Source organism: Molothrus aeneus, chromosome 30 (genome assembly GCF_037042795.1).
Source record: "Molothrus aeneus isolate 106 chromosome 30, BPBGC_Maene_1.0, whole genome shotgun sequence".
Taxonomy (NCBI): Eukaryota; Metazoa; Chordata; class Aves; order Passeriformes; family Icteridae; genus Molothrus; species Molothrus aeneus.
The window spans coordinates 795,708-808,178 of record NC_089675.1 but is presented as its reverse complement, the minus strand read 5'-3'; the positions used below and the strand labels follow the sequence as shown (position 1 = coordinate 808,178).

The 12,471-nt window shown below is 50.8% G+C and overlaps 2 protein-coding genes across 2 annotated transcripts; one reads left to right on the top strand and one right to left on the bottom strand.

Moving 5' to 3' along the window:
• The first annotated feature begins 668 nt into the window (after positions 1-668).
• RACGAP1 (Rac GTPase activating protein 1) lies at positions 669-7,763 on the top strand. Its single transcript, XM_066567794.1, has 16 exons — positions 669-753; positions 1,276-1,478; positions 1,834-1,970; positions 2,171-2,240; positions 2,455-2,508; positions 3,218-3,295; positions 3,414-3,531; positions 3,688-3,818; positions 4,219-4,383; positions 4,772-4,867; positions 5,049-5,247; positions 5,507-5,612; positions 5,869-6,001; positions 6,086-6,221; positions 6,455-6,563; positions 6,853-7,763. The coding sequence occupies exons 1-16, from the start codon at positions 669-671 to the stop codon at positions 6,926-6,928; spliced, it is 1,896 nt and encodes a 631-aa protein (XP_066423891.1). The 3' UTR covers positions 6,929-7,763.
• A 793-nt stretch (positions 7,764-8,556) lies between these two features.
• LOC136567979 (interferon-induced protein with tetratricopeptide repeats 2-like) lies at positions 8,557-11,407 on the bottom strand. The gene is made up of 2 exons (XM_066567811.1): positions 11,351-11,407; positions 8,557-10,547 (listed from the first exon to the last, which is right to left on the bottom strand). The coding sequence occupies exons 1-2, from the start codon at positions 11,368-11,370 to the stop codon at positions 9,176-9,178; spliced, it is 1,392 nt and encodes a 463-aa protein (XP_066423908.1). The 5' UTR covers positions 11,371-11,407; the 3' UTR covers positions 8,557-9,175.
• Positions 11,408-12,471: the final 1,064 nt, after the last annotated feature.

The following is a 12,471-nucleotide window of genomic DNA, read 5'->3' as shown; positions in this document are numbered from 1 at the left end:
TGTCCCAACCCCGGCTGCCCTGCCTGCCCCAGCCACCCCTCGCATTCGTGAAGTCATTTCTGTCTTGCTGAGCTGGAGACTTTCCCCTTCGCTGCCTCTGTTTATGCCGTTGTTGCTGCTGTTTGAGAGAAATGTGCTGACTGCTTGAATTTTAACAGCTATTTGCAGGAGGAGCTGTAAGTTAAAATGCAGCTAAATTTAAAACTGTATTAAAATTCTCCAGAATGTTGCTCCTATTTTTATCTTACAAAGTGCTGAAAACTTGCAGGTTTTTAGTGGCCTACATAGTACCAAGTTATTTGTAGACAGGGCACGGGCTGTGTTCTGCATCCTTTCGGAAGGGAAGGACTTGGGATCCCTCATCTTGCCTTGGGTTCTGTGCTGTGCTGGGGGATAGTGGAAGCACTAAGATGGGCAGATCTGCCTCTCTCTAAGGCTCTGTGATCCATAAACTGTGCAGGGCTGTGGATTTCCATCCCCAATGAGAAAAAGTAGATGCATATATTTCCATAAAACATGAGTTTTGTTGGTGCAGCTTCTCAAACCCGCCTGAAAGCATTACAGCCAGAGACTCTGAGGCTGGTTCCCTTCCCTTTGGGCTGGTTTCTGCTCGGAGGGGGCAGGGAAGGGCTGGGCTGCTTGTTTAGCTGTGGCTTTTTGGCAGGAGGATGGAGATTGCCATGGTGAACCTGCGGGGTCTGTTCGAGCAGCTCACGCGCCAGGCCGAGCTCCTGAGCGAAGGAAATGAATGCCGTGAGTTTTGTTCCTGGAAAATCTGCTGAAGATGCTAAAACCAGGGTGATCTGGGTTTTTCCTTTGTGGAGAAACATCAAGTCCCAGCTGAATTTCTGTGTAGGGCCACGTTCTGCTTGTAGCAGACTGGCTTTGTCTTGTGTTCCAGCTCTTCTGGCTGGTGCAGACAGGAAGGGCTTGGTCTGAGAAATGGAAGAGCTCATGGACATCTCTTGTGTGGCTGGGTTGGCCCAAAGGCTGGGTTCTCCATGTCTCAGGTTGGGCATCAGGAGGAAGAATTTCTTCCTGGAAAGAGCAGTCAGGGATTGGAGGGGTCTGGTCTGCCCAGGGAGGTTTGGAGTGCCCATCCCTGGAGAGGTCCAAGGAATGACTGGAGGTGGCACTCAGTGCTCTGGGCTGGGTGATGAGGTGGGAGTGGGGTCTTTTCCAGCCTCAGGAATCCTGGGTTTCAGTGTGAACAGATACCTGCTGTCAGCTGCTCCTCTGCCTGCCCAGCTAAGGCTTCATGTGTTCTCTCCCCAGAGTTTATTCAGTTAGCCAAGAACTTTGAGGAGAACCGGAGGAAATGGCAGAAACTAGAGCAGGAGCTCGGCAGGTACAAAGATCTCCTGATGAAGACAGAAGCTGAGCGCAGTGCCCTGGACGTGAAGCTGAAACACGCCCGCAATCAGGTGGATGTGGAGATCAAACGGAGGCAAAAAGCTGAAATGGACTGTGAGAAGCTGGTGAGTAATTCCGGTGTTACCCATCAGCTCTCGAGAGTGTGGAGACAAGGCGATTAAACTGCATTGATCAGTGGCAAAGAAGGACTGGCACTCACAGGGAGGAAAGGAAAAATAAAAAGCAAGGAATTGGCTCGGCTCCTCGGAGCAGCCTCCTGCTTTGATCTGGGAAAGGAGACTGGCTGCTGATGGAGCTGAGCTGCCATTACCTGTCTGAGCTGCCATTACCTGCCTGCAGCCATTAGCAGTCCATTGACACCAGTTCTGAGAGCTTATCTCTGGTATCGCAGGCACTCGGTCGGGTCTTACAGTAATTAAACACAGCGTATCCAGCTGCTGATGTTATCTGTGCTCACAGGAGCGGCAAATCCAGCTGATTCGGGAGCTGCTCATGTGTGATGCCTCCGGCAGCATCCAGCTCAGCGAGGAGCAGAAGTCTGTCCTGGCCTTCCTGAACAGGCCACAGCCTTCTGTGGGAAGTGCAGGCAACAAAAGGTAGGGAAGCAGCATTTTATCTGAGGTGTCAGGCATCCATCCAGCTGTCGGCCCCTGTGACACATTCCTCACCCATGTCAACAGTTCCCCTTTTTGTTCCACTTTGAAATACGGCTCTTCTGAGTCAGTGGGATTGTTCTGGAACCGTGACTGACTGAAAGCCAAACTGATACAAGCTCCTTCTAATTTTTGTTTTTTAGGCTGTCTACAATAGATGAATCTGGCTCAATTCTGTCAGACATCAGCTTTGACAAGAGTGATGACTCACTGGTAATGTAACTCCGTTTCTGAAGTTCTCCTCCCCTGTAAAGCCCGAGGGGAGGGGGTTGATCTCCAGAGACCCTTTGTGTTTGGATTACTGGGATATTAACCTGGCTGAGCTGATTTGCATTTCCCGAGTGTGCTGTTGGCTAAAATTTGATGAAAGCCCTGGCCAGGGGCTGTGTGCTATTTACCATTAACCAGCGCTGTGTCCTTCCCCCAGGACTGGGATTCCTCGGTGGTGAAAGCTGTCAGGCTGAAGAGGAGAGAGAAGCGGGTATTGTTCAATTGTTCCCGTCACATAGTTTCCTTTGTTCCCCCTGGCTGCCACAATGCCACCATCTGTCACCTCACAGCCACCTGTCGTGACCTCTGAGCCACTAAACACAGTCAGACCTCGAATGGCTGTGCTGCTGCTGTGGGGGTTTAGATTGAAATTTAGGGCTGATGTCATTGTTTGTGTACTGAAAACGAGTGGACTTCTGGATATCCTGGGTTTTTACAGTCTGGGGTTTGCAAGAAAACACTTGGAGATTATTGCAGCTCCCAGATTAGGGGAAAATGGAAGTTAACATTTTTCTATTTTGTTAAGGAGCTTGTGCTCGTTCTGCAGATTAAAGCATAAGATACAGGTGGGAAAGAGCCTGAAACCATCACCCTAGTGGAGCTGGGAAGAGTCTGGGACCTGCTTAGTTGATGGTTTTTGTGTGTGTAGTTCGTGGGTTTGTTGGGGCTTTTTTGCCCTCCTTTCTTAGGTTGGGTTTCTTTCTTTCTGATGTAAATTATAAAGCTGGCTAGGAAAATTTGAAAGAGGTTCCCTAATTCTTCCTGGGACCTCCAAGGTTGCCACACAACAGAGTTACCCTTGAAGGACTTGTCTGCACACACCACAGATGTGTGAAGTGTTCAGTCCTAGTCATCCTGGGCCAGTGGAATGCCAAGTGAGCAGCATTCCTGCTTTGACACAGGAATGTGCTCTCTTTCAGCGCTCTTCCAGGCAGTTTGCTGAAGGCCCCCCAGCTCCTCAGAAGAAATCCAGATCCATTAGCAACACAGCAGACCAGGTATGGTGGTCACAGCTGGGTTTGTGTACACCTGGCCACAGTTCCTGCCTGTTTCCAGGGCTGCTGGAACTCCCGTGTTCTGTCAGCACTCCTGCCACTGATGTATCTGTCATTCCAGGCTAATGAATCCATAGTAGCAAAGACCACTGTGATGGTCCCCAACGATGGTGGCCCAATTGAAGCCATTTCTACCATCCAGACTGTGCCTTACCCTCGGAGGAGCCGCAGGAAGAGCGGTGGGTGTAACATCCCTGTCTGTCCTGACACAGCTACACAGCTTGTCCTGAAATGTCCCTTATTCCTTCCAGGACCTGGGAGCTGCTTCTAATTTATGATGCCCATGCTTTTGGGGGCAGAGGGTGATTCCAGCCTCTTCCTCTTGTGTCCTCCAGGTCCTTTGCAGCCCTGGAACAGTGAGTCCAGCATAGGCAGTAAGCAGCTGGAGTCCAAGCAGGACACCAATGGCTCCAGCACCCCGCAGCACAACGGGGGAGTGAGGCTGCACGACTTTGTTTCAAAGACGGTGGGTCTAAGGCAGGAGGAGATGGAAAAGCATCTCCTTCCATCTTGGAATCTGTGTGATAAGAAGCTGTGTCAAGGGAGGTTTAGGCTGGATAATAGGAAAAGGTTCTTCTCCCAGAGGGGGGACAGGGGATGGGCATGGCTGCCAGAGCTCCAGAAGAGTTAGGACAATGCTCCCAGGGATGCACAGGGTGGGGTTGTTGGGGTGTCTGTGCAAGGCCAGGAGCTGCACTGATGATCTCTGTGGCTCTCTTCCAATTCAGGCTATTCCATGATTAGTCTCAGGTCAATATGACCTGTACCAGTTACCTGCATGGATCAGAGACCTGTTACCCAGTTTAATTCCCGCTGAGTTACTACACTGCACTAATCTCTCCCATCTGTGTGCTCTGGATCACCAGGTTATCAAGCCAGAATCGTGTGTCCCGTGTGGAAAGAGAGTCAAGTTTGGGAAGATCTCCCTGAAGTGCAGGGACTGCCGGGTGGTGGCTCACCCCGAGTGCCGGGAGCGCTGCCCCCTGCCCTGCATCCCCACGCTGACGGGCACGCCGGTGCGCATCGGGGAGGTGGGTCAGTGCCCGGCGCTGGGGCTGCCACCACAGGGACCACCCTGCCTTGGCGCTTGCCCAGCTCCAAAGCTGCCTTCCCCAGCAGAGCTCCTGTTGCTCAGAGCTGCATAATGACATGCAAATGAGCTCGCTAATGCATCATTGCACAAGCAGGGAGGGGGTGTCGGGGTGTGATGGTAGGAGGGCGTTGAGTGGGGAAGGTGGCAGCTCTGGGCAGGCGATGCAGTGTTGTGCTGATGGATGCGATGTTTCTTCATCAGTCCTGAGAAGAGCAACAATTCTTGTTTTCCGACCATAGATCTTGCTGTGAATTCCTGAGAGAGTATTTTCCATGTCTTGGTGACTGAATCCATCTTTTTTTTTTCCTTTCCTTTCTGCCTTTTAGGGCACCTTGATGGATTTTGTCCCTTCTACTCCTCCAATGATCCCTTCCATCATCGTGCACTGTGTTAATGAGATTGAGCAACGAGGGCTGCATGAGGTAAGAAGAAAATGAGGTGTGAAACAGTGCCAATGAAATGGGTTGTGGTGTTAGAGAAGCAAATTGTTAACCCAAATATCCCTTATTTATGGTGTGCACGGGTGACTCAGGTGTGGGGAGAAGGTGGGGATGGAAGAAAGCCAATTGACCTCCTCCTCTGAGCCAAGCTTTGTGCCAACAGACCGGCATTTACCGCATCTCTGGCTGTGACAAGACTGTGAGGGAGCTGAAGGAGAAGTTTCTCAGAGCAAAGAACATTCCTTTGCTCAGTAAGGTGGACGATATCCACGCCATCTGCGGCCTTCTCAAGGACTTCCTGCGCAGCCTGAAAGAGCCCCTGCTCACTTTCCGGTTAAACAAGACTTTCATGGAAGCTGCAGGTGAGGAGCTGCTGTGTGACATCTCCAGCTCTTTCCTGAGGCTCCGTGGTGGTGGTTTTTGCTGTCAAGTGAACCAGCAGCCTGTGGTGCTCTGTGGAGCCCTTGTGCCCGAGTTCTAGTTGGGCAGGATACAAGATTATTAGCACACCTTGAGAAGTTTCTAGCTTCTTTATTTCTCAGGGTAGCTGTGGCTGTGAGGGGAATGTTGCAGCTTCTGGGAGCACTTTCTTAGGTCTAAATATTATTTTTTTCCTGCTAGAAATCCCAGATGAGGATAACAGCATTGCTGCTATGTACCAAGCAGTTGGAGAACTTCCTCAGGCCAACAGGGACACCTTGGCTTTCCTCATGGTCCACCTGCAGAGGTACATTCTGATGGACGGGGGGTTGGAACTAGGTGATCTCAAAGGTCCCTCCCAACCCAAGCCATTCTGTGATTTGGAAGGGAAAGGTTGCCCCAGTGGTGCCTTTTCTAATTGGGTCTGGTTACTGCTCGTGAGCATGAAGTCTTCATTCTGGAACAAACCTGCTCACTTGGAGGCCAAGTGTGTGTGGGACAGGGGACTTGAATTACAAGTGAATGAGGGAAACTACATTCTTTCCATGTTTCTTTTAATGCAGGGTGGCTCAGAGCCCAGACACTAAAATGGACATCTCCAATTTGGCCAAAGTCTTTGGCCCCACCATAGTCGCCCACGCAGTACCAGATCCTGACCCCATGACTCTGCTGCAAGACACCAAGCGTCAGCCCAAGGTAGGACAAACGTGGGGATTGTCTCTCTTCCAACCCAAACCATTCCATGACTCTGTGATCAGTGACTCACAGGTGTCTCTGTAGGTGGTGGAGCGGCTCCTGCTGCTGCCCATGGACTACTGGAGCCAGCTGATGATGGTGGAGCAGGAGAACATTGACCCAGCACACGTGATTGAGAACACCAACGCCTATTCCACTCCACGGACACCTGAGGTCCAAGGTAACCCTGCCTTCTGCTCTGTTACTAAAAACAGCAACCCTCGATCCACACAGCCTGCAAAGCTCTCAGAGCCAGCCACTTCTCACTTCATGGAGGCAGAGGGAAAAGCAAAGTGTGCCAGGAAATGCCAGATTTGTCTAGTGCTTTTCACAGATGCCAGGGAATGCCTGATGTTCCCTGCATGGCAAAGAAAACTTCAGCTGTCCCCACACTGTGCTGCTCTCTTTTGGCAGTGAGCATCCTGGGACCTCTCACCACCCCAGAGCACCAGCTCTCCAAGACACCCTCGTCCAGCTCCCTGTCCCAGAGGGTCCGCTCCACCTTCAGCAAGACCACGCCCAAGTGAGTGCCAGGGGGTGCTGTCATGCCATGTTTGGGATGACTGCAGGTGATTTTGGGTGCTCAGGGAGAACTGAGACTTTGGGGGCAGCCTGCACTTAGTACTCAGTGAGCCCTCCCTTAATCTGTGCTGTGGGAGCAGCAGGTTTGGGTAACAAACATCCTCTCATGGTAGGGAGAGGAGCATTGGGAGGTGGGTGAAATCTGGGTGGATGTTCCCTGAAAAAGGGAGAGTGTTGAACCTCTGTGTTCAGAATTCCAAACTGATATTCTTGTGTTTCTCTTGAATTAGATTTGGGAGCAAAAGCAAGTCAACAACCCAGTTTGGGCATCAGGGTAACTTCTTTGCCTCTCCTATGCTGAAATGAAGACCTGGGAGTTGGTCTTGTCCTGGCATTTGCACACCAATGCTCACAAGTAGAAGAAATACAGATTGTCTCTGTGGCCCCTGGCAGCTTGTATGAAATAATGTTTTGCCTTTTATCTTTCAGCTTAACTGAGACTTTTAATGGGATTTTATAGTGCAATTTATTTTTATTATCTAATGCTGTGCTGAATGTAGTATTGGTGAAGACAGTAACAAGCAGGATTTGTTCAGTGCTAATCATTAAAAAAAACTCTAGAGAATTGGCATTTTCACTAACATCTGTTTTTCTCCCTGTGTGAAGTAGAGCAGTCACAAAATGAGGGTCAGTTGGTTGGGGTCATTAGGACTCTGTAGGATGTTCTTGGCACAGCAGTGTCTGAACTTTGTCAGAATCCAGGATTTCATGGCACAGTCAGTCCCACCTGGCTGGTGGTGCAGCTGGAATCCTGAGGATGGCAGTGTTGGACTGGGCTGGTGGGCAGAAGCCTCTCTTCAGTGAACTGCCCAAGGGACTGTGGCTGCTCTAAAGGAGCATTTATTTCCTGGTACTGTGTTTGCAGGGGTGAATTCCATAGAGGAGGGTGTAGATGCAAAGCCAAAGGATTCCTGGGCAGCCCAAAGGAATTAGTGCTGCTCTTGCTGGTGAGGGGAGGGAGGGTGGTTCAGTGGGGGTGGGCATTTTGCTTTCCCAGGTCAGAATCTGGGACCTTGCCCAGTGCTCTGTGAAGACACCTGTGCAACACACACGAGTTTATCAAGTGGCTGTTTTTATTGACCTTTGGAAAACTGTCCTGGCTGTGCAGTTAAGTAAATCCTGATGTTTTACACGACCCGCAGATTTGTGTTCTCTGGCTCATGATTTTAACTTGTGTATTTTCACCAGGCATGTGTGGCCTCACTGGAGGCTGAGGGGCTGCTCTCTGCCCCAAGGACTGATCCCAGCCAACTTTGCTGCTGGGGGCAGGATCCTGCCCTGGGCTGTGGCTCCTGGGTCCAGGGGACAAAGGAGGATGACAGGTTTGGTCCCCACTGTTGTGTTGGGAGGTGAAATAGCCCAGGGAAGGTGTGCTGGCCTGGGATGTTTCTCTCTCCCTTGATTGTGAGGCCTGGGGGTGAAGTGTTTGCACACTGGTGCTGAGCCACTGCTGGGGCCCCCGAGCAAGGGGGTGTTTCTGGCCCTGGGTTCTCAGACACACCAGGTGTGCAGGACAGGGGCACTAAGGTGTGTTCTCCTTACCCTGATTCTGGTTCTGGGCACACTTGGTCCTTTCCTGGAGCATCTTTTCCCAGACTGGGTCCTTGCCTGCTCCTCTCTGGAGCAGAAACACGGTCACTGTTGGTGGGACCTCCTGAGGGACATCTGGTCCCTGTGGCACTGCTCTGTGGGGACAGCTTTGGGGACATTGAGGAAGCCACCCCCACTCAGGTACTGCTGGGCACTAAGGTGACCCTGGCAGCGCTTGGGCACGGGAGGCATGGGGGTGCCCACCTGTGCCTGCAGGTAAGGGCACAAATTCCAAGTGGGAAGGGCCTCGGGGATGGAGAGGGAGGACAGTGGGGAGAGGGTGGATCTTTGGTGTTCCATGCTCTGGATGCTTCAGGCTGCAAGAAGACACCAGGAAGGAGAAATCATGCAGAGAAATATTTATTAATCAAAGATTTTTAAAAAACTCAGTTTAGCTCCAGAAACAGGGATGAAAATGTCATTCGTGGTGGGGACCAGTACAAAAAAGCTCCTGGTTTATGTCCAGGCAGGGGCAGGCATGTGTGTGCTTCTGAGGATTAATGCAGATAAAATCATCAGCATTTAATGCATTTGGACGGGCCAGTGAGCATCTGTGTCCTGTACAGAAGGACTTCACCCTCATCATAGCTCCTCACTGATCTTGTGGAGGAATCCACCTCCTGGTTTGTTGCAAATAGTAGAATTCTTATAATTAATGAGTTGATTTCTCGCATTGCCCTAATCAGCATTTGGTTCTGATCAGTGGAAGCTCCAAGGGAGAGATGCAGGTCCACACCTGCAGAAGATTGTGCTCACACCCTCTAAGACAAATTCTCTCTTGTTTTCATTCCCTCTGGAAGCAGCAGCACACAGCAGCGTGTGGAAGGTTTGGGCACTTGGTTACTCATGGGTGGGCCTGGATTTGACGGCTGAGCAATGGGATGGTGTGAGGAGCTTCTAGAGCCACCATGTCCATGTGAGGGACGGGCCTGCTATGCAGAGCCAGGCAGTCCTTTTGCCCTTCTAGCCTTGGGAGAAGTCATGCCAAATTCTCTGTGGGATGGGGTGATCCTCATCATCTAAACCAAGCACCGCAGGTTCCCTGGGCAGGTGCTTGTCGGCCTCTTGGAGGAAGCGGTGGATGTCATTGGCAGCATCGGCGTCACCGTCGTGCTGGTAGGTCTCAGCTATCTTCAACAGCCTGTAGCCACATTCCCTCCTCTGGTCTGTCTGCACAGGGATTTTGTAGCATTCCATGAACTTGGCCTTTGCCTCAGCCTTGCATTTCTCCCGGTAGAGGAAGAAATCTCCCCAGAAGAGATTCAGCGCTTGACGGCATCTGAGGCTCAGGGTGTTGATTTTCCTCTGCAGCTCCTCGTAGATCTTTTCTTCCTGTGCTGGCTTTTTTACACCGATGAACTCTGCCAACTGCAGCTTGACAAGTGTAAGGTCAAGGTCTTGATGTTCCTGAACAATTTGCTGGAGGTCCTTGATGGCTTTACACCGTATCTTATCCCCGTCTTTCTGATTTGCTTTAAGCCAGCGTTGCTTGTAGCAGTTGGCCAAGGCCTGGTAGAGAAGGTGGTAACCTGGGTCCTGCTGCCGGGCTTGCTGGATGACCCGCAATGCTTCCTCTGTTGACAGTGGCATCCAGAACAAAGCTGATAGTTTGAGGACCTCGGGGTCAGGGCTTTTCTCTACACATTCTTTAGCTAAGCCAATTGACTTTTCCTTTTCTACTCTTTCAAGTAGCCTGGCCAAATATATTTTGGCTCTGTAGTTTTCTGGCTGCTCCTTGACAATTCTTTCCAACTGGATTCTGGCTTCTTTTTCAATATCAGGTTGCCATGAGAAATTCCAGGAGGAATAAAGAGCCATTGCAAGCCCAGTACGGAAGGAGCTGTTCTCTGGTTCAAGCATCAAGGCCGTGTTGAAGCACTCCCTTGCCCGTCCCCCATTTCGGGCTCTGATAGCCAGGAGGGACCAGCCTTTGAGGGCCTGGATGTGCGGGATCAGCCGCACGTCCCAAGGAGTTGGGCAGAGCTTCTTGGCTCGTTCCTGGTAGATTTCAGCTTCCTGGTAGGAGCCCTGAAGGAAGTGGATCCAAGCATAATTCCCGTAGATGATCAAAGAGCCAGCAGTCGATGCTGGTAGATGCTTCTCCTCGTTGTGCTGCTCAGCAGCTACGAGGCTCTGCAGAGCTTCCTTACTCTGGTTGTTCAGCTGGTGCAGGTAGGCCTGGAGCCCCAGGAGGCCCACCTGGTTCTGGTGGGCTGTGTGCTTGATCTCAACATCCAGCTTCTGCAGGAGATGCCAAAGACTGAAAGAGTCGACATCCATCTTCCAGGTGAAGTGGCACTGAAGGGTATCCAGCTTCTCCTTCAGCTGCTCCTTGCTATAAAGAGGAAGTGATGAGTTATTAAAGGGTGTGCTCACACAGAGGGAGAAAAGAGGAGGGGAGGTGGAGGAGGAGACTCTCTCCAGTTGCTCAACACACCCCTTGCACTCAGGCTACTAAAGAACCTGCAAATCCATGTTCCAATCAGCCCATTGTTCAGGGAGCTCTCTGTGAGCCTTCCCGTTAAAGAACAGCAAGCCAGGAATGGAGTCACCAGTGCCTGGAGCCAGGGTTGCTCTCTCGCCTAAGGCAAAGGCCCTTGGATGGGCTGAAGAAAGGGAGAGTAGAGCCAGCCCCACCCACAAGTTGAAAGACTGGTTTCTCTCGTTTCACCTTCTGTGAGGAGGAAGCAGGGATTTTGTCTTCAGCTGAAAGGTGAAGAAATTGCTCAAAAAATAGCCCAGCAAGGTAAGGAAGATGTTAGACTGGAGTGTCTCTTCCATGAGGAAAGGCTGAGAGAGCTGAGACTGTTCAGCTCAGAGGAGAGAAGGCTCAGAAGGATCTTAGAACTGTAGAAATACCTAAAGGGAGGGTGCAAAGCAGTGCCAGGCTTTTTTAGTGGTGCCCAGTGCACAAACAAGCCCAGGAAGCTCCATCTGGACATCAGGAAATTTAACTGTGAGAAGAAGAAAGGCCTTGCGCATCTTTCCTGCACAGGTTGTGCAGTCTCTACCCTCAGAGAGACTCCAAAGCTGTCTGGATGCAGCACCTTGGACAAGGTGACTTTGAGAGGCCCTTTCCAGCCTTGTCCCCCCTCAGGCTGTGGGAGCTGTGACAAAAAGGGGATGCTGTGCACTCACCTCGGTTTTCCTGCGGCCATCGTGTCACCGTTGAGGGATGATGGCTTGGCTCTTCCACCCAGCAGCAGATCCTGAGCACAATAGTCTGTAACCTGGAGACTGAGCCTTAAATAAGAAAGCTCTCTCCTGGGTGGAGTCAGATGAAACCACCTGCTGAGGATGAAACGAAACAGGAAGAGCTTAAACCAAAAATGAAAGGATTCTCTTCCTATCTGAAAGTTATCACCTTCCCTTCATAAAATGCTACTGGGGTCTGGATAGACAAGCAAGGGAACACTATGGTCAGAGCAGCAGGGTCTGGACTCCTCCCTGGAGACCTCCCTGCTGAAAAGGACTTGAGTGTTACAACTTTTAGGAAGAACCTGGTGTAAGGTGATGGAGGATCCATCAGAATGGGAGCATGGCATCACGTTGGCATCATCAGTGATGAGCCAAAGGCTCCTTGTGACTCTGCAGAACTTAATCCCCAGGCCTTGTCTGGATCTGCCCTCTCAGTTTTGCTGGAGTTTCTCATCTGCCTGTCACAGAAACTGCCCAAAAAAAAAGGGGATGAGAATTGCATTTGCATGTTTGGTGTGAGGTACAGCAGTGCACCTGGGGAAAATCCCCAAAAATCCTTCCCTAAGGAGCAGGAAGTGCTGAGAGAGCACAGGATGCTGAGCTGGAGATGGCCCCAGGGCTATCAGCAACTCACCAGGCAGCCACTGGTAACCACTGAGCTTTTGGCACGTGACAGAAACCAGTGGAAGTGACAGAAAAAACACAGGTAAAATGCAGGACACGTGGTGTGTCTGGGTGTAACGGGGGATTGCAGCCCTGCGAAGAAAGATTCCAGTGGAGAGAATAGAAGAAAATGCATTTTAAAAAGTAGCCTCAAGTAAACTCTAAAGAGAGAAGGAAGAAACCACCAGCCTTAGAATCACATTCCTCCCAGCAAAGAAGAAAAAAACCCATCACTATTTCCCCCTCAGGATGCTGATGAGTCACTGCAGCAGCGCAAGGGAAGGAGGAGAATTTACTGCTGGAGGAGCAGGGTAGATGCTTTTATCCTCTGTTTATTTTTTTCTGTTGCTGACAACCTTTAATAGAAAATGAGTAATTTGGCTATTAGTGTTAGCACT

Excerpts from the sequence above, each read along its gene's own strand:
- LOC136567979 (XM_066567811.1), bottom strand. The coding sequence starts at position 11,370 with ATGGCCGCAGGAAAACCGAG. Across the intron at positions 10,548-11,350 it reads ATGGCCGCAGGAAAACCGAG|CAAGGAGCAGCTGAAGGAGA; the intron begins GTGAGTGCACAG and ends TCCTCTTTATAG.
- RACGAP1 (XM_066567794.1), top strand. The coding sequence starts at position 669 with ATGGAGATTGCCATGGTGAACCTGCGGGGTCTGTTCGAGCAGCTCACG. Across the intron at positions 1,971-2,170 it reads GGAAGTGCAGGCAACAAAAG|GCTGTCTACAATAGATGAAT; the intron begins GTAGGGAAGCAG and ends TTTGTTTTTTAG. Across the intron at positions 6,222-6,454 it reads ACGGACACCTGAGGTCCAAG|TGAGCATCCTGGGACCTCTC; the intron begins GTAACCCTGCCT and ends CTCTTTTGGCAG.